General features: G+C 41.2%; 1 protein-coding gene across 1 annotated transcript; it reads left to right on the forward strand.

Moving 5' to 3' along the window:
* Positions 1-3,065: 3,065 nt before the first annotated feature.
* LOC110497212 (up-regulator of cell proliferation) lies at positions 3,066-27,429 on the forward strand. The gene is made up of 8 exons (XM_036934043.1): positions 3,066-3,229; positions 9,726-10,042; positions 12,321-12,434; positions 13,154-13,451; positions 18,347-18,395; positions 18,591-18,857; positions 22,612-22,881; positions 24,440-27,429. The coding sequence occupies exons 2-8, from the start codon at positions 9,939-9,941 to the stop codon at positions 26,983-26,985; spliced, it is 3,648 nt and encodes a 1,215-aa protein (XP_036789938.1). The 5' UTR covers positions 3,066-3,229; positions 9,726-9,938; the 3' UTR covers positions 26,986-27,429.
* Positions 27,430-27,546: the final 117 nt, after the last annotated feature.

Raw genomic sequence — 27,546 nt, forward strand, 5'->3', positions numbered from 1 at the left:
ACCAGCCTTATTGCAATAATGATGGCACATTTCCCTATAATCACCTACACAACCAGGCCTAATTATAGGCTAATGCTTGAATTCATGAAATATTTGTGCAAATTCCTAATGTTAATTAGAGCCAATAAACACACAATTGTGAAAATGATTAGGCTAATAGGCATTTGTTTTAATTAATCATATTTGACAATATCCAAAGTAGCCTAAAATTGTCTTTGATATCAATTTGATATCATAAGAGCGATGTAAAATAGATTGAGTCTCTTAGAAAATGTTTTCGAAGAACAGACGGAAAGTTGATTATCCTAAATTTATAATATAATATATATAAATTATTCTGGCCAAGCAAAATGTATTTTCTGACTGAATCGGTCACAGACAAAATTGAAATTAGTCATAGAGTTAGATAGAGGACTCATCATGCATTTAAGCCATTATAGCATGGATATTGCCATTGACGGCTTCCGCCATTTTAAAGTAAACAATTGGATGGGGATTCCTATGGGTTGTAGCCTCACTGGCACTGCCCATGATGTCACAAACACTATAATAGCATAGATATAAAGATGAGTCCTCTATCTATCTCTATGGCTAATTTCAATTTTGTCTAAAACGAGACGACACAACAACGAATGGGAGAACTGACGTTTCACGCTGCGTTCATAGCCAAAAAGTGTCCCAGTGTTCAAGAAAATTTGATCTGAGGAAGCCTAGTGGTTACAGCATTGAGCCAGTACTGAAAGGTTGCTAGATCAAATCCCCGAGCTGACAAGGTGAAAATCTGTCATTCTGCCCTGAACAAGGCAGTTAACCCACTGCCGTCTTTGTAAATAAGAATTTGTTCTTAACTGACTTGCCGAGATAAAACTTGGGGGGTCCCAAGTGATGCATGAGCAGATGCTCCTCCCCTCTCCTCCTGCCTGTCTCCCTCGTGTTACGTCTGGAACAGCACCTTGGGCTTCCACCCTTTTATTACATGATTCAGGCTACACTGAATGCAGCAGGAAAATGGTAAGTCAACATGTTTTATAAAAGTGTCAGGTGTTTGATGACTGGCAGGTAGGCTGATTCTTATTCAAACGGGGGAAGACTTTAGGACTCACAATGTCGTAACAATTGCGATTCCTCTCAGGTAGTTTGAACAGTTAAAAATCTAATGGCCCAGATCTCGCATAATGACAGATTGCGCACAAGGAAGTTCACAAAAAAGGGTTTTATTTGTACTTAGCATACATTAAACAATTGTCAAACTAGTGTTTTTGTTTTTACTACTTGCAACTGCTAAAATTCTGGCAGCGTTCCAGGTAGTATTTTTTGCAGTTGCGCTGCGAGTCTCAGAAGATTGCAATATAATAATGTCACATGAATGGGTTTCCTGTGACATTCTTCTCCAAACGTTGTGAGATCTGATAATTTTCGTATGCAGAAAAATACGGTCTTTCTCTCACTATAGTTGTAGGCCTAATCCCCTCAAATTCAAATCTGGACCTCTAAACTAGTTACACTGCTTGTTTTTAATTCTTCCCCTCTAATCAAGGACTAATTTAGACCTGGGACACCAGGTGACTGTCATCAATTATCAGATAGAACAAGAAACCAGCAGTAGTCCAGTCCTTGTAGGGTAACGTTTGAATACCCCTAGCCCCTAATTAATTGCTATAGCTACACGTGGAGTTCATAGTTGTGCACATAATCCCCTAATTAATTGCTATAGCTACACGTGGAGTTCATAGTTGTGCACATAATCCTAATAGGCCAACCTCTTCATGGATGACATTGGAACATTTTCTTATTTTAGGGCAGGGGTATTCAAATCTTGAAATGTGTTCCTGATTGTGATCCAGCTGGGTAGATTCACACCTGAGCAGAAGCAAATACTGGAGATCATTCAGACAACCTTTGGAGAACGGGCTGCAAACTATACAATGGTCCTATTTACCCATGGAGATCGTCTCAAGGGAACGTCCATTAAAGAATATCTGGATGATTCTCCAGATCTTCAACATTTCATAAAACAATGCCATGGGGGATATCTCGCTCAGGTCATTAAGCTGCTTGAGAACTTTCAGGCTCGTGAGCACTACTTTCAAAACTACTGGCTGAAACTATACAAAAGCATTACTAGCTGATAACATAGTGTAGCACTGAACATAATACATGAAATGCACTTTACAAATATTATTATTATTATTACAATGTTACAGTTAGACAACAAAAACATACAGTATTAGGAGGGATTGTTGCTATAGCAATACATAAGTACCAACAAATACCCTAAAAACAACATGAAATATTTGTACATCAATAATACTATAATTACATGTACAACAATATACTGAGGACTGGTCCATAACATCTAACAGAGGAGGTTTTGTTGTTTACAAGTCTCTTATAGTCATGTCGTCATGGTCTTCTGACCAGGAGAATCAGCGAGACATCATCCTGACAAACTATATGGAAAGAACACAAACTATGAGTATGGTGAAATGGGATGAAGTAGTATTGGTAGTAGTAGTGAGCAACCTTCACCATATCTCACTGTCCTTCTCATATTCTCCTCTCTGATCTGATTCAGAGGGGGTTGGGTAACTGGGTTAAATGTGGAAGACACATTGCAATATCCCCCTTTCCCTTTCCTTTAGTTATCCCCTCTCTCCCTCACCCTCTCCCCCTTCATCTCACCCTCCTTCTGCCTCTTCCCCATCCTCCCTCTCTCTCCCTCACCCTCTCCCCCTTCATCTCACCCTCCTTCTGCCTCTTCCCCATCCTCCCTCTCTCTCCCTCACCCTCTCCCCCTTCATCTCACCCTCCCTCTGCCTCTTCCCCATCCTCCCCCTCTCTCACCTCCAAAGTTCACCAAACCGTCCCCTTTTCTCGTTGAAAGCATCCCTGAGCTCCTTCACTCCTATCATGTCTGCTGTCTCTGCCAACATCTTAGGACCCATCAGCTCCACAAAGTCCACTCTGCTGCCACCTAGAGGAATATTCACTTGACTGGGGTCTGAAAGGGATGAGTTGAGATGGTTGAAGGAGGAGAATTAGTTAACCATTAATAACAGATAACATTTATGGTGGTGCAAAGTGTCACAAACCAAACCTGTTTTGAAGGAACACATTTCATACTCTACAGTTTCTAGATCTCTGTTTACAGTCAATATTAGCAGAGAATTCACAAGGAAATCTCAACTAGAAGGTCAAGAGGAAGGGTCAGCGGGTGGGCTTCTCACAGGTATGTATGTGATTAATCATTTGACAGTAACATGAACTATATGTAGTTGATAAAAGTGATTGTTACATGTACCACTAAAACTTCATGATAGGTATTTCATGTTATTTATTGTTTCTAATATGTTTCTACTACGTGTTTTGTAATTAGGAAACGTTTTAATGTTGTTGATCAAACTAACGTGTCATTGAAAGTGATCCGCATTCTACTGTCAAAATGGTGCTGGAAAAAATGGCAAAGACAAGTTAAGATATACTGTGCATGTAGACAATTCAACTTGAAAATATTTAAGGAACATTAATATGTTCTAGTAATTATTTATATATACACCTTTATTTAACTAGGCAAGTTAGTTAAGAACAAATTCTTATTTCCAATGACGGCCTACCCCGGGCCAACCCTAACAACGCTGGGCCAATTGTGCGCCAACCTATGGGACTCCCAATCATGATGGGTTGTGATACAGCCTGGAATCAAACCAGGGTCTGTAGTTACTCCTCGAGCACTGTGATGCAGTGCATTAGACCACTGCACCACACGGGAGCCCTATATTGTTATATTGTGGATCATCAATTAATTTTTACCAAATGTATTTGTCAATTAAAACTATGACAACGTATGACTTGATTCTGTTGTGACAATCATGTCAAACTGTTTTTGACAGAACCTTATATTTAGAAATAATATTATATATGAATATGTTCTTAAAATTATTTTACATATCATTGCTAAAATTAATTAGAATCATAGACAACAAGGTAACCTTGAAAGTGTACTTGCTTTCAGATGTGTTTATGATTATATGGTCAGGTACTATCAGGTACTGTCTTCATATCATCAGTAATAGGAGTGTCTGTTATATATTTACAGACTGATGCTGTGCTGACTCATTCTTAGACCTTGTGATCTCTAGGGTGATCTAGATGAACTGTGTAATAGCCTACATTTGATCCAGGCGACTCTAAATGCACCAGGACATTGTCATGGTAATTGTGCACATTCAAGTTCACAAAAAGGGTTTTACAATTAACATCAACCCATAGCTTATATTTGTACTATGTGCACATGGGAATGAATCTCACTCCTCAGCCTAAATTGTCCCCACTCACACAGATGGAACGCCATCTTGCTGTTTAGTAAATGGGTCAAGTGTTAATGAATTACCAGGCTAGGTTAATGAATCACTGTTCTCCATCAGATAAATATGTCCTAAAATGGCAGAGGGTTGTATACTGAATAAGCAATAAGGCCTGAGGGGGTGTGAAACTGTACATGGCCAATATACCACAGCCAAGGGCTGTTCTTATGCATGACGCAAACAGTTAGTTACATAGTTTAATGGATTTGATATGAGAGGACTGAAGATGGATCAATAACATTGTAGTTACTCCACAATACTAACCTAAATGACAGAGGGAAAAGAAGGAAGCCTGTACAGAATAAAAATATTCCAAAACATGCATTCTGTTTGCAATAAGGCACTAAAGTAAAACTGCAAAACATGTGCCAAAGAAATACACTTTTTTTGTACTGAATACAAAGCGTTAAGTTTGGGGCAATCCAACACAACACATCATTGAGTACCACTCATCATATTTTCAAGCATGGTTGTGACTGCATCATGTTATGAGTATACTTATCATCGACAAGGACTAAGGAGTTTTTTCTAGGATAAGAAGAAACGGAATACAGCTAAGCACAGGCAAAATCCTAGAGGAAAACTGCTTTTCAACAGACACTGGGATATGAAATCACCTGTCAGCAGAACAATTAACCAAAACACATGGCCAAATCTACACTGGAGTTACTTACCAAGATAACATTGAATGTTCCTGAGTGGGCTAGTCACAGTTTTGACTTAAATTGGCTTGAAAATCTATGGCAAGACTTGAAAATGGCTATCTATCACAGGAGGTTGGTGGCACCTTAATTAGGGAGAATGGGCTCGTGGTAATGACTGGAGCTATTCAGTGGAATGGAATCAAAGACATCAAACACATGGTTTCGATGTGTTTGATGCCATTCCATTTGCAAAATTCCGGGCCGTTCACCTCTCCGCAGCCTCTTCTGCTGTCTAGCAATGAACAACAACCAATTTGACAGAGCTTGAACAATTTTGAAAAGAATAATGGGCCAATATTGTACAATTCAGGTGTGCAAAGGTTTGTCTTAGAGACTAACCCCAAAATCCTCACAGCTGTAATCGCTGCCAAAGGCGTTGTAAACTGTCGAGAAAGGATCCATTAGTGATCCAAAATGGTGGCCTAATCAGGCCTAGACTAGATTATTATCATTATTTCGACATTCTAAACGCAGGGCTTTTTAGCGATTATTGAAATGGGATATTCACTGCAGTTGACTTTACTCACTAGAAAAATATAATAATGCATTATTGCATTCTGTTGTTATACCCTAGGTATGATCATTTTCTTGTCCCATAAAAATATTAGTAGTAGTAGGCCTAATATTTAGCTAAGGAATAATTGCATATGCTTCTAATTTCTAATCTCTCTGTCTTCACCGTTACCTTTGGACAATTACGCATCTGATTTTCCTCTGCCTCTCAGCTACAGCTATTCCTCCCAACTCATGGAGTCCCAGGAAAAGCTATACTACAATAGCTTGTTGTACACCTAATATTTACTACTACTAGCGTATTGAGGAGCGAGTCCAGCTTGCTGAACGTAAAATAGGGGAGTTTGAAAGGAGAGTGAGAGAGCCGTGATGGTGTAATCAAAATATCCTACACGCTATGAGTAGCCTGCTAATGTACCTTTCTGGACCTTGTAAACTGTCGAGAATAAACCCACAACTGATCCAAATGGTTGCATAATCAGGCCTAGGTTGTAAACTGTTATTTCGGCATGATCATCAAAACAGGATGTTTAAGCGGTTATACAAATTAGCCTACTTAACTGCAGTTTTACAGCCCTAGACAATACATGTGTACTCACTCGATAACAATAATGAATTCCTTATTGCATTGTGTTGTAGCTTAGGTATAATAATTGTCTTGTTTAAAAGCGTAGCCCTAATCAATAGTGTAGTTTTGTGTGTCCGGGACTGCAGAGCGCATCAGCCTGGGGGAATGCACAGTTCTGCTATGTCATAATCTCTTCACCTTTTTCTCGCACTTTAACAGGTAAATATTTATAGCCCCTACTATCTAGCTAATGAATGGCCTAATATCCAGCTAGCTTCAGACATCGGCTATACATCTATACCCTCTCTCTTCCAGCTGTTCCCGTGCGCAATAGTCTAGGCTACGCAAGCCTCTCCGCTATTCCTTTTCACGTGAAATCCCAGGAAAACGTATAGGCTACAAAAGCTGTACGATATTTATAAAAATGTTTTTAATGTATACTAGACCTATTAGCATTTTGTGGAGAGATGCAGGCTTTCTCTTGCTAATTGCTTAATGTAAATTAGGCCAGAATGCCAAATTATCTACCGCACAGGACAGCCAGAGAGATGAGCACAGCGAAAAGAAGATGCAAAGGAAATTATAATCATTCGCAAAATGTAAATCACTTGCAAAACAATTGAGCAACAAGGCAAGCAATGACATAATGTAAAAGGTGCCCAAGCTAAACAGCCTTTGTTGTTGAATTGCTTAAATATGAGTTTAATATGAGTGTTCATTGAAGTATTATTTGCAGTTGTCACTATCACAATGAACACACCTTGAAGTCTTGGGTTACTGAACGTTCCGTGTTAGTCAGTTGATTAACAGGTGTACTATAGAAATAATAACGGCCCGCTGGTGTGGATGCTCGCCAACGTCTATGTATAATCTATCGTTATCACTATAGTTATCGTCCTTGGTGTGGATGATGTATAATCTATCGTTATCACTATAGTTATCGTCCTTGGTGTGGATGATGTATAATCTATCGTTATCACTATAGTTATCGTCTTTGGTGTGGATGATGTATAATCTATCGTTATCACTATAGTTATCGTCCTTGGTGTGGATGATGTATAATCTATCGTTATCACTATAGTTATCGTCCTTGGTGTGGATCCTTTAATATGACGTTCAGAACTATGGTAGGCTGTGCATGTTTTTCCCTAGTAGACAAGGACGCTAAAAATCTAATTTAACATCTTTATTGGTTTCCAAAGGAAAGCGTGAATTTAATCTGACCAGTTGTTGTGGTTTTGTCAGTGACTTGACTGATTATCATGTTTGTACCGCATGCCATTATAGATTGGGATATCGCTCATTTCGATATAATTACATACACAACCAAAATAGGTCTACTTTAATGATTGAATTCATGATACATTTTCTGCAAATTCCTTATTATAAATAAAGCCTGTTTAGACTCAAATTAGGAAAATCATTAGGCTAATTTATATCATACTTGATCATAAACATTAAGGAGCCTAAAATTGTCTTTGATTTGATTTCAATTCGATATCACTAAACCCAAGCTATGGGCTACATGCAAAAATGTATTGGGAATCTTATCAAATGTTTTTAGAATAAGAAAACATGGAAAAGCCATTTTGTCCTGAATGTATATTATAATATAACACATATAATTTAGCCTGTCCAACCTGAACCTATTACCCAACTGACGCAGTCGGATTGAAAGTACATCTTAGGTTTCCACCCATTTTATAGCCGTGTCAATTATTTGTTCCAGGCAAGGAGGGACAGGAGGCAGACTAAGAGCAAGAGCAGGGCAACCACCTGAGGACACTATTCACAAATGTTGACTATGTTACAGGCGTTGGTGTTTCAATTTACGTTTTGAGGATGGACTTTACACGTAGGAAACACCGAGTGGTGTCACCGTCACCTTGTTATTCAGTATGTGTTATACCTGGTTTCCATCTCGTTGGTGGGATGGTGTTTAACATGTGTCTGGCCCAGTGCTCCAGTTGTGTTGAGAGATGTGGAGGGTCAACACCTTTAGTTGGTGCTCCCTATTTGATAGAAAAACATTCCTTTGTCAGATCTTCCCTGTTTTTTTGTTTTGCTCCACTTTTTGGTTTGCTTCCTGTCTTTGACGTTTGTGGGGTTTTATTTTGTTAGCCTTTTCTTGGGCAAATTTAGTCGTCGCTCATGGTGGGCGTTTTTTTTTTTTTTTTGTCCCAGTTGTTGATACTAATTTAATCAACTTCCAGGGGACACCCCCCATGAGCCTCTTTCAGAACCCCTCCTAAAATCCCACCTGTTTCGTTTTGGTCAGTGACTCTTTGTTTGTTCCCCCTTCTAGTTGAGATCCATGTTTGGATTTCTTGCTGGGGAACTATAATTAAAAAAAAATGTTTTACAAGACATTGATCAGCTAAATCACATGATGATGGTGCATGTTTACAAGTAGGAAGGCGAGGCTATCCTTAAACAGACATTTACCCTGCCCCCATTCCCCAATGTACATTTACATTTATAATTGTTACAGTTGTAAATATGTATATTATTATTATTATTATTATTATTTGTATTATTGTTTCATTCACTTTTCTTTGACCTGCACTGTTGAAGCTTGTAGCTTAATACTTTCACTGCCCCCTGCAATTACATCTGCGACCCTGCGCATGTGATTAACAAAGCTAATCTAATGGAGGCCAGTCCATGTTTTCATTATACTGATCACTGATGCACTAAGTACTCCATTCCATGTTTTCATTATACTGATTGATCACTGATGCACTAAGTACTCCATTCTATGTTTTCATTATACTGATCACTGATGCACTAAGTACTCCATTCCATGTTTTCATTATACTGATCACTGATGCACTAAGTACTCCAGTCCATGTTTTCATTATACTGATTGATCACTGATGCACTAAGTACTCCATTCCATGTTTTCATTATACTGATTGATCACTGATGCACTAAGTACTCCATTCCATGTTTTCATTATACTGATGCACTCAAAGTTCCATTCCATGTTTTATTTATGCACTAGTTGAACTACAGAGCTAGTGAACAACAATGTATATATGTTACCCCACAATGGTTTCTGTCAATTTCAACAAAAGACATAAGAAACACTGACCTACATTCACCATGAGATAATAGAACATGAAGAGGGAGAAAACAGTGTATTGTAGTTTTTACCAATGCATTTGTCACTAAGTGGTTTAGACTACTTAACACCAGCATAAACCCTCAGAGCAGGGAAGCAGTGTTTTTATGTCTAAAAGGTTTCTTCAGTATCTGATACACATCTTATCAAAGCCCTTATAGGGAATTTCAATATCATCATGATAAACCATCTCTCTTCTTATTTAGATATGCTACGGAAAAATACTGTACATTGTTGTTTTCAGTAAAAAAATGTTTTTACATTTTGATTTTGTTTATAAACATTTTATTCGGCCTATAGTGCTTTACATAATTGCATTTGGTACAAAATGCCTTACAGAATGTCATTATAATGTCAATTTAAATCCCTTGTACAGCACGTCAACAGTAGTTCTACTCTGCTTTTGTGTTTAAACGTTTTAATATAATGGTGTTTACTCTTCTAATTTACAGATTGATATGGGACTAGACCAGTCCTCTTCAGGATTCTGAGGTCTCCTCTCTGAGAGTTATAATGAGTTATCATCAGATTGATATGGGACTAGACCAGTCCTCTTCAGGATTCTGAGGTCTCCTCTCTGAGAGTTATAATGAGTTATCATCAGATTGATATGGGACTAGACCAGTCCTCTTCAGGATTCTGAGGTCTCCTCTCTGAGAGTTATAATGAGTTATCATCAGGGGGCTGAGGGTGGTGACATCCCTAAAGAAAGACAGAAGGATGGGTCACCAAACAAGGATCTTAATCTGACCATGGACCCTGATATGAGGTGTGTTTTTGTGTGTTTGTTGAACACTTTTAGATCCTATGTTATAATTATGTAATAGATTTACATGACGATTTTTTACCAAAAATACAACACACCTCTCAAATATATAGTAATATGTTCATATGATTTATATGAAGGATACTGTGTTACTGCTAGTCAGTTGCATAGCTGAATGCATTCAACTGAAATGTGTCTTCCACATTTAACCCAACCCCTCTGAATCAGGGAGGTGCGGGGGGCTATCTTAATCAACACCACGTAAGTGGTGCCCAGGGATCAGTTATTGTTTGGGTTTTAATTGCCTTCCTCAAGGGCATAAAGGCATATTTTTCCACGTTGTCGGCTCGGGGATTCAAACCAGCAACCTTTCGGTGAAAGGCCCAACACTCTTAACCGCTAGGCTACCTACTACCCCTATAATGACTCTAAGGGAAAACAGATTTTTATAATTTTTTGCAAAACAGGTACCTTATTTAACTAAGTATTCAGACTCCTTGCTATGAGACTCAAAATTGAGCTCAGGTGCATCCTGTTTCCATTGATCATCCTTGAGATGTTTCTACAACTTGATTGGAGTCCACCTGTGGTAAATTCAATTGATTGGTCATGATTTGGAACGATACACACACCTGTCTATATAAGGTCCTAGAGTTGACAGGGCATGTCAGAGCAAAAACCAAGCCATGAGGTCTAACACTGTGCCCATGTAACGGATGTGAAATGGCTAGCTAGTTAGCGGTGGTGCGTGCTAATAGCATTTCAATCGGTGACGTCACTTGCTCTGAGACCTTGAAGTAGTGGTTCCCCTGCTCTGCAAGGGCCACAGCTTTTGTGGAGTGATGGGTAACGATGCTTCGAGGGTGACTGTTGATGTGTGCAGAGGGTCCCTGGTTCGCGCCCGGGTCGGGGCGAGGGGACGGACTAAAGTTATACTGTTACACCCAAACCAAACACACGCGTGCCCGTCCGTGTGCGACATCGTGAACAAATTGATTTTGTCCCCCCACACCAAACGCGATAACGACATGCAGGTTGAAATATCAAAACAAACTCTGAACCAATTATATTAATTTGGGGACAGGTTGAAAAGCATTAAACATTTATGGCAAGCTAGCTAGCTTGCAGTTGCTAGCTAATTTGTCCTATTTAGCTAGCTTGCTTTTTATAGCTAATTTGTCCTGGGATATAAACATTGAGTTGTTATTTTACCTGAACTGCACAAGGTCCTCTACTCCGACAATTAATACTCCGACAATTAATCCACACAAAATGGTCAACCGAATCGTTTCTTGTCATCTCTCCCCCTTCCAGGCTTTTTCTTCTTTTGACTTTTTATTGCGATTGGCATCTAGTATTACCATGACGACCAATCGACCTCAGTTCATCTTTCAGAAACCCACGTGGGTATAACCAATGAGGAGATGGCACGTGGGTATCTGCTTCAATAAACCGATGAGGAGATGGGAGAGGCAGGACTTACAGCGCGATGAGCATCACAAATAGAACTGACTTCTATTTTAGCATTTGGCAACGTAGACGCTCATTGGCGCGAGCGAGCAGTGTGGGTGCAATGATGGCGGTGAGCTTTATACCAATCCAGCCGATGCTTGGCATTTCGCATGGTAATCTTAGGTTTGTGTGCGTCTGCTTGGCCATGGAAACCCATTTCATGAAACTACCGATGAAGAGTTCTTGAGCTGACGTTACTTCCAGAGGCAGTTTGGAACTCAGTAGTGAGTGTTTCAAGCGAGGATAAGACAATTGTTACGTGCTATGTGCTTCAGCCCTCTGCGGTCCCTTTCTGTGAGCTTGTGTGGCCTACCACTTTGCGGCTGAGCCGTTGTAACTCCTAGACGTTTCCACTTCACAATAACAGCACTTACAGTTGACCGGGGTAGCTCTAGCAGGGCAGAAATTTGACAAACTTACTTTTTGGAAAGGTGGCATCCTTTTCTCTGGTTGTATATTTTAATGAAGAGTAACCAATCAATTAATATCCCTATTAGTTTTATGGAGGGGACCTTACACCAAAATGAAGAGTTAGATTCTACGTTCTATGTTCTACTTGGAAAAGTCAATAGGATCCTAAAATGATTGTTATTTTATGTAGTTGGCTAGAATAAGACAAGCTAAATATCACATCATGGTGACTCACATCATTCTTATGTGAAAGAGAGGAATATAAAAATTGTTAATTTTATTGTATTTGTTTTGTGTGTTTAGTATTTAGTGTTTTATTCGTTTTTGTGTGTTTTGCATGACTGTCTTGTGCTACTAGGGGCCAATCAGAGAGAGCAGAGTCTATTTCCTCTGGTTTTCTATCAATGAAGACTGACAAATCCATGGATTACCCTGTTCAGTTCAAAGGAGCAGACTCTCTACAAATCAAAGGGTGAGATTCTGATGTTCAGCCAGCTGTAAATACAGGTCTATGTTTTAATAATGCTGACCTCATGAAATAAAAGATCTGTGACTTAATGTAAAGCAAAAATACACATCATGATAACAGATAGTTATAGGTAGGTTACCATGTGTTATAATATCATGATAACAGATAGTTATAGGTACAGTAGGTTACCATGTCTTATAATATCATGATAACAGATAGGTACAGTAGGTTACCATGTGTTATATTATCATGATAACAGATAGTTATAGATAACAGATAGGTAGTTTACCATGTGTTATATTATCACGATAACAGATAGGAAGGTTACCATGTGTTATATTATCATGATAACAGATAGGTATGGGAATGTTACCATGTGTTATATTATCACGATAACAGATAGGAAGGTTACCATGTGTTATATTATCATGATAACAGATAGGTATGGGAATGTTACCATGTGTTATATTATCACGATAACAGATAGGTATGGGAAGGTTACCATGTGTTATATTATCATGATAACAGATAGGAAGGTTACCATGTGTTATATTATCACGATAACAGATAGGTATGGGTAGGTTACCATGTACTATATTATCATGATAACGGATAGGTAGGATACCATGTGTTATATTATCAGGCCATTATGTGTTAAACTGAACTGATGAGGTTATTTTGATCAATGTGTTTGATACCTGTAATTTACAATTCCCATCAAGGCCAGTAGACGTATCCTGTGATATCTGCTCTGAGGTCCAAGCTGTGAAGTTCTGTCAGTCCTGCAGTGTGTCCTACTGTGAGACCCACATCAGACAGCACTATACAATACCTAAACTACAGAGACACACACTGGTGGATGTGACTGGAGACCTGGTGCAGAAACTCTGCCAACATGACTACAGTCCTCTGGATGTGTTCTGCAGGACAGACCAGATGATGATCTGCAGTCAGTGTGCAGAGACAAACCACAAAGGACATGATACCATCCTCCTTGAGACAAAGAAAGCAGGAAGACAGGTAACTAGTTCTCTTTTCTTTCGGGGTTGTTCAGTGCAGTTCCAGTAAAATGTCTGAACACTCCTTAATTAACACTAGAACCGTTGGGACTCGAGGCATCCCAGTTTGGGCCGTCAACATTCTAACAGCCCAATAAAAACATTTCATATGTGCTACGGCAACAATAATCCTTTGGCTGTGTTCATGAAGATCTTAGTATTATTAGTTCTGATTAGGATCTGCAATTATCTGCTGCTGAGGCAGTGGCTACTCTTCCTGGGGTCCAAACAGGAAACTAAACACAACCAATAAAATACATAATACACGTAGAATATATTACACTATATTTATGTTACAATTAAATAACTTGGCAGACACAATACAATGCAAATATATCATCTCTTCACAGTCCCCGTCGTGTTGTAAAGGGTTCTTTTATCTGGTTTTTAATCTGGTTTTATTGCGATCTTACATTACATGGGAAAGGGGATAACTAGTCAGTTGTACAACTGAACGCATTCAACTGAAATGTGTCTTCCGTTATTTGAAAGTATGACAGCAATCCATGCTTTGGTTCAGTTTTCCTGGCACTGTTTCCACACACACACATGTTTTAGCATTTGTGGCTCAAATTCAAGTCATGGGACTGATATTAGCCTTTTTCGTGCCTCATGTCCAAATCATCCAAAAGTACTGTATCTAAAATTGATTGTGAAGCTCAACAAAGTCACTTAAATGGTAATATGTGTCCCATGACTTTAATGAGATGTGTACAATAATTGCTAAAATGTTAGCATGTGTCAACAGTGCCAATGAAGCTAAACCAAAGCATGGATTGCTGTCATACCGTTTCCATTGACTGCTTAGAGGACTAAGGAAAACAATATTTCATTTTGTAATTTGGGGGAACTACACCATCATCATTTTGTTTATGCAGGTCTTAATAAATATTATTGAACTAAATGTATTTCAAAAGAACAGAATAGGAGTTTAATTATGTTACTAGTCTGTTCTTAGTATCCTAGGCTATATGCTGCCGGGAGTGGAATTGCAGTTAGTTGTCAAAAATAAAACATTTTGAAATAGTCTTTCCACTACATTTTGAAATAGTCTTTCCACTACATTTTGAGAGTTGATTGGGAAATGTAGGTGATTTAGAAACCTTAGTATCTGTAATACCATTATTGAAATCAAAGTGTGTGACCTGCATGAACCTCTGTAACATGTTTTGAGAAAGTCGCTTTTTGGGAAGCTCCTTTCCCTTCTTTGTCAGTTACACATGCTGCACTGTTCATCAGTCTCTTCATTGACGAGACAATTGTTAATATTGTCTCCCATCCGACTATTGTCAATTTAATCTTCTTTAGACTACATACATTTTCATAGGCTTCTGTGAAATTAGTTTCAATATAGTTGATGTGTAGTTTTGATGGGCTATTAGTCGGATGTGCAGCCGGATGAAGGAAGGGCTGAAGGAAGGGCTGAAGGAAGGGCTGAAGGAAGGGCTGAAGGAAGGGATGAAGGAAGGGATGAAGGAAAGGATGAAGGAAGGGATGAAGGAAGGGCTGAAGGAAGGGATGAAGGAAGGGATGAAGGAAGGGCTGAAGGAAGGGCTGAAGGAAGGGCTGAAGGAAGGGATGAAGGAAGGGCTGAAGGAAGGGATGAAGGAAAGGATGAAGGAAGGGATGAAGGAAGGGCTGAAGGAAGGGATGAAGGAAGGGATGAAGGAAGGGATGAAGGAAGGGCTGAAGGAAGGGATGAAGGAAGGGCTGAAGGAAAGGATGAAGGAAAGGATGAAGGAAGGGCTGAAGGAAGGGATGAAGGAAGGGCTGAAGGAAGGGCTGAAGGAAGGGCTGAAGGAAAGGCTGAAGGAAGGGCTGAAGGAAGGGCTGAAGGAAGGGCTGAAGGAAGGGCTGAAGGAAGGGATGAAGGAAAGGATGAAGGAAGGGCTGAAGGAAGGGCTGAAGGAAGGGCTGAAGGAAGGGCTGAAGGAAGGGATGAAGGAAAGGATGAAGGAAGGGATGAAGGAAGGGATGAAGGAAGGGCTGAAGGAAGGGCTGAAGGAAGGGCTGAAGGAAGGGATGAAGGAAGGGATGAAGGAAAGGATGAAGGAAGGGATGAAGGAAGGGATGAAGGAAAGGATGAAGGAAGGGATGAAGGAAGGGATGAAGGGATGAAGGAAGGGCTGAAGGAAGGGCTGAAGGAAGGGCTGAAGGAAGGGATGAAGGAAAGGATGAAGGAAGGGCTGAAGGAAGGGCTGAAGGAAGGGCTGAAGGAAGGGCTGAAGGAAGGGATGAAGGAAGGGCTGAAGGAAGGGATGAAGGAAGGGATGAAAGAAGGGCTGAAGGAAAGGATGAAGGGAGGGCTGAAGGAAGGGATGAAGGAAGGGCTGAAGGAAGGGCTGAAGGAAGGGCTGAAGGAAGGGATGAAGGAAGGGATGAAGGAAGGGCTGAAGGAAGGGCTGAAGGAAGGGATGAAGGAAAGGATGAAGGAAGGGCTGAAGGAAGGGCTGAAGGAAGGGCTGAAGGAAGGGATGAAGGAAGGGCTGAAGGAAGGGATGAAGGAAGGGCTGAAGGAAGGGCTGAAGGAAGGGATGAAGGAAAGGATGAAGGAAGGGCTGAAGGAAGGGCTGAAGGAAGGGATGAAGGAAGGGATGAAGGAAGGGCTGAAGGAAGGGATGAAGGAAGGGCTGAAGGAAGGGCTGAAGGAAGGGCTGAAGGAAGGGATGAAGGAAGGGATGAAGGAAAGGATGAAGGAAGGGATGAAGGAAAGGGCTGAAGGAAGGGATGAAGAAAGGGATGAAGGAAGGGCTGAAGGAAGGGATGAAGGAAGGGCTGAAGGAAGGGCTGAAGGAAAGGATGAAGGAAAGGATGAAGGAAGGGCTGAAGGAAGGGATGAAGGAAGGGATGAAGGAAGGGCTGAAGGAAGGGCTGAAGGAAGGGCTGAAGGAAGGGCTGAAGGAAAGGATGAAGGAAGGGCTGAAGGAAGGGCTCAAGGAAGGGCTGAAGGAAGGGCTGAAGGAAGGGATGAAGGAAAGGATGAAGGAAAGGATGAAGGAAGGGATGAAGGAAGGGATGAAGGAAGGGCTGAAGGAAGGGCTGAAGGAAGGGATGAAGGAAGGGATGAAGGAAAGGATGAAGGAAGGGATGAAGGAAGGGATGAAGGAAAGGATGAAGGAAGGGATGAAGGAAGGGATGAAGGAAGGGCTGAAGGAAGGGATGAAGGAAGGGCTGAAGGAAGGGCTGAAGGAAGGGATGAAGGAAGGGATGAAGGAAAGGATGAAGGAAGGGATGAAGGAAGGGATGAAGGAAACGATGAAGGAAGGGATGAAGGAAGGGATGAAGGAAGGGATGAAGGAAGGGCTCAAGGAAGGGCTGAAGGAAGGGATGAAGGAAAGGATGAAGGAAGGGCTGAAGGAAGGGCTGAAGGAAGGGCTGAAGGAAGGGATGAAGGAAGGGATGAAGGAAGGGATGAAGGAAGGGCTGAAGGAAGGGCTGAAGGAAGGGATGAAGGAAGGGCTGAAGGAAGGGATGAAGGAAGGGCTGAAGGAAGGGCTGAAGGAAGGGCTGAAGGAAGGGATGAAGGAAGGGATGAAGGAAGGGCTGAAGGAAGGGCTGAAGGAAGGGATGAAGGAAGGGCTGAAGGAAGGGATGAAGGAAGGGCTGAAGGAAGGGATGAAGGAAGGGCTGAAGGAAGGGCTGAAGGAAGGGATGAAGGAAGGGCTGAAGGAAGGGCTGAAGGAAGGGCTGAAGGAAGGGATGAAGGAAGGGCTGAAGGAAGGGCTGAAGGAAGGGATGAAGGAAGGGCAGGGGGAGAAGGACGTCCTCCTAAAACGGCTTATAATACATTATGTTTGTGATATGTAATTAATTATGACTGGGAATACAGATATGGATCTGTTGGTCACAGATCTCGTACAAAAGGGGCCTCACAATGGGCTTCAGGATCTCGTCATGATAGTTTTGTGCATTCAAATTGTCATCAACAAAATGCAATTGTGTTGGTTGTCTGTAGCTTATGCCTGCCCACACAATAACCGCCATCACAATGTTGACATCAGCAAACCGCTCGCCCAGAAAACACCATACACGTGGTCTGTGGTTGTGAGGCCTATTGAATGTACTGCCAAATTCTCTAAAACAACAAATGTTCATTTTTCTATCATAAGCAGTCTCGGCTTATTGTAGAGAAACTAACATTCATTCTCTGGCAACCGGCTCTGGTGGAGATTCCTGCAGTCAGCATGCCAGTTGCACGCTCCCTCAAAGCACGAGACAACTGGCAATGTGTTGTTTGACAAAACTGCACATTTTAGTGTGCACATTGTAATGATCATACTGTTTAATCAGCTTTTTTCTGGGATCTTTAATTTCAGCTCAAGAAACATGGGACCAATAATTTACATGTTGTGTTTTCTATTTTTGTTTAGTGCTATTTTCTCAAACAATAACCAAAAAAACAAACAATAAACAGACGCACAGAAATATCAACAAACATCAATGACATCACACCTGCTCAGACTCACATGTTCCCACCCATACACATCATGTGTCTCACAACCACACTCCCCCTCCATCTCCTGCCATACTCTATGCCATATAAATAATAATGCATTTCATTCATCCACTGTTGTAGTGATGGAGTATCATTTGATTTCCAGTTTTTAAGTAGGAAGTTTTTTCAAAATCATTGACGAGAAAGGTACTGTATGGTCCACCCCATTGGTTATCTCACCGCTCCCTCAAATACCATGTCTTGAAATATGCAGACAGACAGATTAACAGTAAACATGCATTGTAAAAGTTGTAACAACGACAGTGTGATAAAGTTGATGTATTTTTGAAAAAACATCTGTTTTACATTTAGCAAAATATTTTGTTTTGAAGAAATTACTAATTCTAATTTTGTTTTCGCAGCCTAAGAGTTTTGATAGAGACCAACACACAACGTTGGCCGCGGATGATGGTAGGTAGAGTTTACAGTAAGTGGAAACAGAATAAACTGACCCAAAAAATATTATTTAATTTGAATCTCAATTTTATAGGATACATTTTGTAATACGTCAATTGTTTTCCTTTAACTGCTGGTATAAATAGTACAAATGTGTGTTTGGAATGTCAATGAAGTCTGTTTTTCAATCCCCCGTTATTCCTTCACTAGTGCTGCCCCCTCCTGGTGACATCCAGGTCCTGTTGCTGACATCAGACTCTGTGTCTCTGAGCTGGGGTCCTCCTGAAGGGTTGAAGGGACCACAGAAGTTCAGAGTGACCTGGGGTTGTGACGTGGAACCGTGCAGTATAGGGGTGAAACATGTTCATGAAGTTGAAATAAGCAGACTCAACCCTGGTAAAAAGTACCAGTTCAGTGTGGCTACAGAGGGAGAAGATGGAAGCCAAAGCAGATGTGTCTCAGCATCCCTATCCGCAGGTACAGTAGGATAACTTGTGTTTTTATTCAGACTACGTTTTAGTCATTTAACAGACACTCTACCCTGAGCAATTAGGGTTAAGTGCCTTGCTCAAGGGGAAATCAACAGATTTTTCAGAGTCGGCTCAGGGATTCAAACCAGCGACCTTTCGTTTACTGGCCCAACACACTTAACCACTAGAGTACCTCTCATCCACATACTTCACTGCATCATTACCTACCTGCAGACTGCATCATTCATTCATTCCTAGAGACATTTTGGGCCTCTGTCAAAAGCAGCCCATCTCTTCTAAACAAGTATAGGTTTTATTACAGTGCTCCAAGTACCCATATTTAAAGATGTTCCATTTGGAAGAGACCTATTCAATCTCAGCTGGATCGGCTGAAGAGATGGAGAAAGTCCATATCCTACTGCAGCCCAGGAACAGAGCCAATACTGACGACTGCCACAAAACACTTTCAAACCTGCAACCCGGCACCAAGTACACTGTTTGTGTTGCAACTGTGCTGAGCAATGGGGAACAGAGTGAACCTGTCTCTACAACAATCCGCACTAGTAAGAGATCTTGCACCAATTACAACTCACCGTGTGTTTACCAGTAACTAGAGAGATGTTGTTACATTAGATGCTTTCTCAAAATCCCTGGCCTTATTTTACCTTTCCCCCGTAAGGCTGAACACATTATATTCACTGTTTAACCAATATCTTTTTTTAAAGTGAAGCGAGCAAGCAAATTGTTTTTAAAGTAGAACCTCTTCTTAATAATATACTATAGCAATCTTAGTACAACACCTAGCAAGATGTTGGCCTCTTGGAGGCTAAGAGAGCCATAGTTCAGCCATTATCCGAGAGGGAGTTGTGCATCTCTTTGTTTCGGGTAAAGGACCAAAACAGTCCTGCAGAACCCTGCTGTGAGGTTAGTCAAAAGCAGGAAAAGGCTGCAAAAGTGCAACCAATACAGCTTGGTTCGGTTTACCTTCTGCTGGCAAACGTAACAGGATTTACAGAACGCCACAACATCCTGTTTCAGACCAGACCAGAAGAAGTTACGCAAGATATAGTCATGCGTCTTGTTGATCCCAAGATAATCTGCCATACTACCATCATGAGCCCACCTCAGTATCGCTTGTCGAAGTGTAACTAGAATGACAATTTGAGATATACTGGGCCAATTGACTTGCCCAAGAATGGCATTTCCTCATCAGCCCACCATCTCTGTCAAATTAACCCACACAAACTTGATCAAACTCCTCTCAACGTATCTCAGCAAAACCTTTTTTTTCCCCACTCATGGGTACTTTTCTGATAACCCATCAGGTTCTTCTACTCTGGGTTCCTTACAAATGACAGGATTTGGCACAACCTTCACTTCCTTCAAATCGTTGCCCAAAATGAATGAAACCCCCTTCATGGGTAGACTAGGCCTCACTCCAACAAAAATGGAACCAGAAACAAGATCAAACTCGAGTTCTACATTATACAAAGGATCTTCCATGTACCCCACCTCCACACCTTGTACAAACACTGTAACCCGTTTCTGAAGTGTCAGACAAAGGGCAAAACATCCTCCAAAGGGAAGGATTGAGCTGCCTCAGTTCCTCGCAGTATCTTCACAGGCTGTTTAACAGCAGCACCATTACGCAGAGACACGAACCCTTCTGAAACAAAGGGTTCATACACATCTGATCTAAACAGGATTTTGGGAGATAAGTCTCTGATTGGGACTGGTTTAACGGGCTGGAGTGATCCCACAAGAAGAAACTACTTACTCTCTCTAAAAATGTTTCAACTTAGGCCACTTAGACTGTGTCCTTTGTCATGGCAGTAATGACACACTTGCGGAAACAAATAACCAGTTTTCTGACGATCCTTGTTTTTGGACACTGGGGGAAGAGACTGAAACCTCGTAGTAGGAGGTGACTTCTCTTCTCTCTTATGTAGGGAGAACTACTGGGTGCTTTGCTTGTGAAGGTAGTTTTATGTGTCAACACAAACTCATCAGCAGCTGCAGCTTTCTCAAGTGTGAGATCCTTGTGCTCATAAATGTACGGTAGCAACCCTTTTGTGAAGGCAATTCTTTAACTGCTCAAGTACTATGAGTCTTTGAATCATCAAGGTCCTTGACCTCTTGAGAACCACACCACTGATCAAAATTGTTCCCTTACGAATTCAACATGGCTTTGGGATTCTGTGTTTTGTAATTTACAAAATATTTCTGTATGCCCTTGGGACCAACTCGTAAGCTGGAAGTATAGCAGCTTTAATAGTGTCATAATCTGAACTCTGGTCAAGAGAAAGCGGCGTGCACTTTCATGAGCTTTCCTCACAAGAACACTTTGGAGGAGCAGTGACCAGATATCACGCGGCCATGTTAGGGATGTGGCAATCCGCTCAAACAAGTAAAATATATACTGTACCTCCATCTCCTTTCCGCTGAAAGGTGGTACAAGCTGGCTGTTCCGACCAAGACCAAACACTATTGAGGGTGCAGGATAGACTGACCTGATTCAAAGTGCTTCCAGCTCTATCTCTCTGGCATGCTACCATCTCTCTTTTAATTGATTGGCATGCTCGTGTTCTTGTTCCTGTTCTCGTTCTCCTGCAGCACATTCTTATTGTTCTGTTTTAACCAAATGGCCTGCTCCAACTCTAATTTCTCTTCCTCCAATCTCTCCCCACATGTTCCTTCCCTTTCCATGTGCTTGAGCTCTAATTTCTGTTGCACCCATTTTGCCTTTAGTTCTACCTCGGGCAGTTGCAAGTCTACAGGGTGTATTGTACCACCTATAGGACCCTTTTCATCATTCTTCCTCTCTGGGAGGATTTCCTCCTCCACCAAAGCAGTACCAATTAACACTGACTACTGTTTTTGGGTTCAACATGTACCACTTTGATGTCATAATGCTTTGCAATGAGAAGATTTATCTTCGTACATTTATCAAGTAACTCCCAAGTAGGGTTCCCCACAAATGCTCCCAAATCAAAGTCCATCTGTTTTGTTTATTAGCTTGTGTGTTTATGCACTTTTTCACAGATTTCACCACCCTCTGAGTGGTCAGTAACAGAAACTCCACCACAGAAGTGTATTTTGAAAATACAAATCTCCGGGCACAGTAGAGCTTCAGAGTAGCTGATTAGAGTGACTATCATACTCATGGGAAACGATATCCCGGACTTGCCCCAATTTCATTAACGCTCCCCAATAAGAAAACCAATAACGTTGTTGCTCACCAGAAATAGGGAACTAACAAATAAGCCCTGAACAAACAGAATGAAACAGGTGGGGTTGTAGGAGGGGTTCTTAGACACCCATGGCGTGTTCCCTGAAAGATGACTAGCAACAAGAATCTGGGTCCTAAAAGATACCTCCATAAGTGCCCACTTAAGTTGCCCCGAGAAAAGACAAACCAAAATAAAAACCCACGGCAACTTATAATATGGAGCTAATAGTAATTTGAGCAAATCAAAGGGGAGAACACAGGATAAAATACTTCATTTTTATCACACTCAAAGAGTAAGAGCTAAACCGTGGTCAAGAACTTCCAGCATCTCTCATGCCAAATGGAACACCCGGGTCAGCTGCTCTTAAATATCCCCTGTGCCAGCACAGGTGAAACTAACGACTGACTAACAAGGAAACAGAACCAACCTCGAAAAAAAATTGAGCAAAACCCCAAAACCTGCGTATAACACTCTTGTAATATGTTTCTGGAGTTAAACTGTAGCCCTGACAATAATATATTTTTCCCTTAGTACCCCCTGCTCCAGACCAGCTGAATGTTGACTCATTGGATGCCATAACAGCTGCTGTTAGATGGAGCCAGCCACCAGGATTGGACCAAACCCAACATCATTACCAGATCTCCTACCACTGTCCAGGGACAGAACCACACATCACTACCACATCTTCTCTCAGCATCACTCTCTCTGACCTGCAAGGTGGTACTCAGTACTCTGTCACTGTCTGTACTGTGCTGGAAGATGGAAGGCAAAGTCAACTGGTGTTAACAACCCTCACCACAAGTAAGGAAGTACACTATTTGTTTTTGCATGTGTTTTGTTGTTGATGTTGTTATTATTATTGACTTGGTCTATTACCAAATAGGGCTATCTTCTGTATACCCCCTTACCTTGTCACAACACAACTGATTGGCTCAAACGCATTAAGAAGTAAATACATTCAACACATTAACTTGTATGAATGCACATCTGAAATGCATTCCAGGTGACTACCTCATGATGATGGTGGTTGAGAGTATGTCAAGAGTGTGCAAAGCTGTCATCAAGGCAAAGGGTGGCTATTTGAAGAATCTCAAATATAAAATATATTTTGATTTGTTTAACACTTTTTTCGCTTACTACATGATTCCATATTTGTTATTTCACAGTTGATGTCTTCACTATTATTCTACAATGTATAAAATAGTCAAAATAAAATAAACTTGAATGAGTAGGTGTTCTAAAACTTTTGACTGGTAGTGTACATACATTTAACATATACTGTTCATTTTACATACCACCACCCACCTCTTAGGGGGACATTTTAATTATTTTTTTTTACAGCTTTTCTGCTACGTATACATACATTCTACATATACAGCAATCACATAATAATACATTACCAACAAGCTCTTTAATCCCACCCCTCAGCCACTCTCAGCCCATCCCACCTATCACCATAGACCTCAGCTCTTTAATCCCACCCCTCAGCCACTCTCAGCCCATCCCACCTATCACCATAGACCTCAGCTCTTTAATCCCACCCCTCAGCCACTCTCAGCCCATTCCACCTATCACCATAGACCTCAGCTCTTTAATCCCACCCCTCAGCCACTCTCAGCCCTCTCTCAGCCCATTCCACCTATCACCATAGACCTCAGCTCTTTAATCCCACCCCTCAGCCACTCTCAGCCCATTCCACCCATCACCATAGACCTCAGCTCTTTAATCCCACCCCTCAGCCACTCTCAGCCCATCCCACCCATCACCATAGACCTCAGCTCTTTAATCCCACCCCTCAGCCACTCTCAGCCCATTCCACCCATCACCATAGACCTCAGCTCTTTAATCCCACCCCTCAGCCACTCTCAGCCCATCCCACCCATCACCATAGACCTCAGCTCTTTAATCCCACCCCTCAGCCACTCTCAGCCCATCCCACCCATCACCATAGACCACCCTCGTTTGGTTTCCATGTGCCATATATTTTTCAATTGTGCTGTGATGTTTTACAAACATTTAGAACCTTTCTAATCGTATAGTATCCACAGATTGTGAGCTAAAGATGAAAACCTTTCCTACGAGTATTATTCTATCATTTATTGAATATGGCTTTTCATATCACCCAACACTGTTATTTGTAAGGTTCATTTTAAGCGAATGTTGTAATGAAGTAACCTACTTAAGTATTATCTCTGGTGTCAAACTGACTAGTTATCTAAATGACTGTAATGTAAATGAAATAATCATAATGGATGTGTCAGAATGGGATGTAAAGGTACAGTATCTTCCCTGATGAGAAATATATGATGGTGATTTTCCTGAATATTTCATATTTCCTGATCTTCCTTTCTATTTACAGGATCCTATCTGATGGATCTGTTGTCAAAGACTGGACTGGAAGATCATTATGAAAACAAGCTGACGTTAAGTACTGTCCTTGAGATAAATGCTGATACTACATCAGATGAACCTCTTACCACTATGCAGGCACTTCCAGGGGCCTTCCTGAAGAAATTAATGATGGCAAATCTGAATGCTAGGAGTGTCAAATGTATGTCCTCTGACACAGATGTTTCATTTCCGGGTACAGACCGTTTTGAGAATCTAAAAAGTGACTCTGCTAACAGTAATGTCATTAATCCACTGGACCTGATAACTACCCTGTTTCTGTGTTCAGATGGTTTCCTGCAGCAGGAGATGGTCCAGAAAATGTCCATGTGTCAGTTTGCTGTTCCTCTGCTGCTGCCCAACTGTAACACAGAACAAATCACTTTGATGCTGTGGGCCTTGAGGGACATAGTGAAGAAGTTTAGACTCTCTTCCCAAACATCCACAAAGGCTTTTGTGGAGGAGAGAATTGTACTCTCTGATATTCCCATGGTGTCCTTTGTTAGGTTAGGTGAGATTAGAGTGTCCAAGTCTCAGATCTTGAACAAACTGCTTAGTAACCCTCAACAGTACCATGACACATTTGTTCATCATGATATGGAATGTGGTGACATCCCCCATAGAATTTCAGATGGTCTGGTTGAAATCAACTGGTACCTTCCATGTGGGAACAGAAACATAGACATCTTCACTAAGCCTATGGTGGTGGCCAATCTCAGAGGAGACATCAGGTCCTTTGAAAAACAGTTCTCCTTTCTGTGTCAAACATCAGCTGCAGTTTACATTTTCACTGATGATTTAAAGGCAGATCTCAATTTGTTGAAAAGCAAAAACACAAAATCAGAGTTATTTCTGGTCGTCAACTCTCAGAGAAAATCATTCAGAGTAGACACATTAAAACAAATGATCACAAACTGCAGTATCAATGAGCAAAATGTGATTGTTAAGAAAAAGAAAAACGATGCAGAATTTGTCAAAACGCTGCAATCATCTGTTGGTGACATCATTGAAAATAGTCCAGACCGGTTGACAGTGGAAAACATGACTGACATAGCTCGTCACAGTGGGATTCTGGTTGATGAAGACCGCCATGACTGTCAGAGTGCCAGGAAGATGGCAGATGAAATCACCAGTAGCATCAGAGACACAATCAAATTTAAAGACAAACAGCTACCCTTACAGGGGCAAATCTGGAAAGAGCTTTCCCAGTTGGAGAAAGAGAGATGTAGACTGAGAAAACAAGGGGATCAAGACATTGAACACTACAGGAGCTCTCTGAAGAAAAAGGAGGAAGAGCTGAGAAAGAAGCAATATAAATGTGACATGTCAGATGCAATGAAAAGCTTCATTTTAGGATTGTCAGGTTCAGGAGCGGAGCGTTACTATTTCCTCAAATGGATGCGGATAAATCTGGACAATCTGTCACGTCAGAACCTGTCTGCTTTGCGGGACCAGTACAAAGATCTTTGCCAAAATTCTCCTGAGAAAAAAGACGACATTAAAGATTTGGATAAGCAATTATCTGACTGTTCCTTGGGTCTTGAACACTTCCTGCGTGAGTTGGGCCAGTTATATGAAGCTGCCTGCTCCCTCCCTGAAGACAGCCCTCAAAGGGAACAGATGGAGAATCTCCCTGAATTGTGTGCTCAGATGCTGTTGGATGGTTTCCCCATTGAGCTTGTGGACGGAGATGCATCAAATATCCCTCTGAAATGGATATCAGCTGTTCTGACTCAGCTTCATACTCTTGTGGACTCTAACAGCAAGATCCGGGTTGTGACAGTTTTAGGGGACCAAGGTACAGGGAAGTCCACTCTCCTCAACACCATGTTTGGAGTCCAGTTTGCTGTCAGCAGTGGAAGATGCACTAGAGGGGCCTTCATGCTGCTGATTAAAGTCAACAAAGAACTCAAGGAGGAACTGAAATGTGACTTCATCATGGTGATTGACACAGAGGGGTTGAAATCACCAGAGTTGGCTCAACTTGATAAACACTATGAACATGACAATGAACTGGCCACACTGGTAATTGGACTCAGTGATGTCACTATCATCAACATGTCCATGGAGAACAACACAGAGATGAAAGACATTCTGCAGATTGTTGTTCATGCTTTTATCAGGATGAAGGAAGTGGGGAAGAAGCCGATATGTCATTTTGTGCACCAAAACGTGTCAGACATGTCTGCTCATGACAACAACATGAGGGACAGGAAGAAGTTGTTGGAACAGTTGAATGAAATGACCCAGGCAGCAGCCAGAATGGAGAAGAAGGAGAATATCACCAAGTTCACTGATGTGATGGAGTATGATCCAGACATTAGCAGCTGCTACATCCCAGGACTCTGGCATGGGACTCCCCCGATGGCTCCAGTCAATGTTGGCTACAGTGAGGCTGTGTATGATTTAAAAAAGAGCTTGATGCAAGACTTAATCAAATGCCAGAGTAATGATGACATGACACATTTCCTGAAGTGGACAGAAAGCTTGTGGGAGTCTGTCAAATTGAATAAATGAATTGTAAGTGTCAGAAACAGCTTGGTTGCAGATGCATACACCAGTTAATGCTTTAAGTACAATGGTTGGGAACGGTTCTTCAATAAGGACATTTATTCCTGGATAATGGGTGCTGAAAGCAGAATATAAAACAGATCCAAACCCCCAAATGAGCATATGAATCGTGCTGAAGGACTTGTCCTGTCATCCCAATGGTGGAAGCAGTTTATTACCGTCACTAGGACAGCAGAATCCCTGCCCATCATGTTCTAAGTGTTCTAAGTTACCAGTTAGAATAGTAGAATACACAAGGTGCAATTTAGAAATGTGGTTTTATATCAGCAGTTTTTCTCTTGTTATGTAAGTCATTGACAGTCAGTCATTTAGCCCATGTCAGCAAAACATTTTTAGATTGCTAAGTTAGTTTAGCGGCCAGCTATCTAAACTATTATGGTTGAATTACCTGCTGGGGGGGGGGGGGGGGGGGGGGGGGGCCCTATTGTTTTTGTATGTCAGTATAACTTAGATATTATATTAAAAACTGCAACCATTTTTCTCCAACCTACTGCAATATGTGTAGAA

The sequence above is a fragment of the Oncorhynchus mykiss genome, chromosome 10, assembly GCF_013265735.2.
Source record: "Oncorhynchus mykiss isolate Arlee chromosome 10, USDA_OmykA_1.1, whole genome shotgun sequence".
In the NCBI taxonomy this organism is placed as follows: Eukaryota; Metazoa; Chordata; class Actinopteri; order Salmoniformes; family Salmonidae; genus Oncorhynchus; species Oncorhynchus mykiss.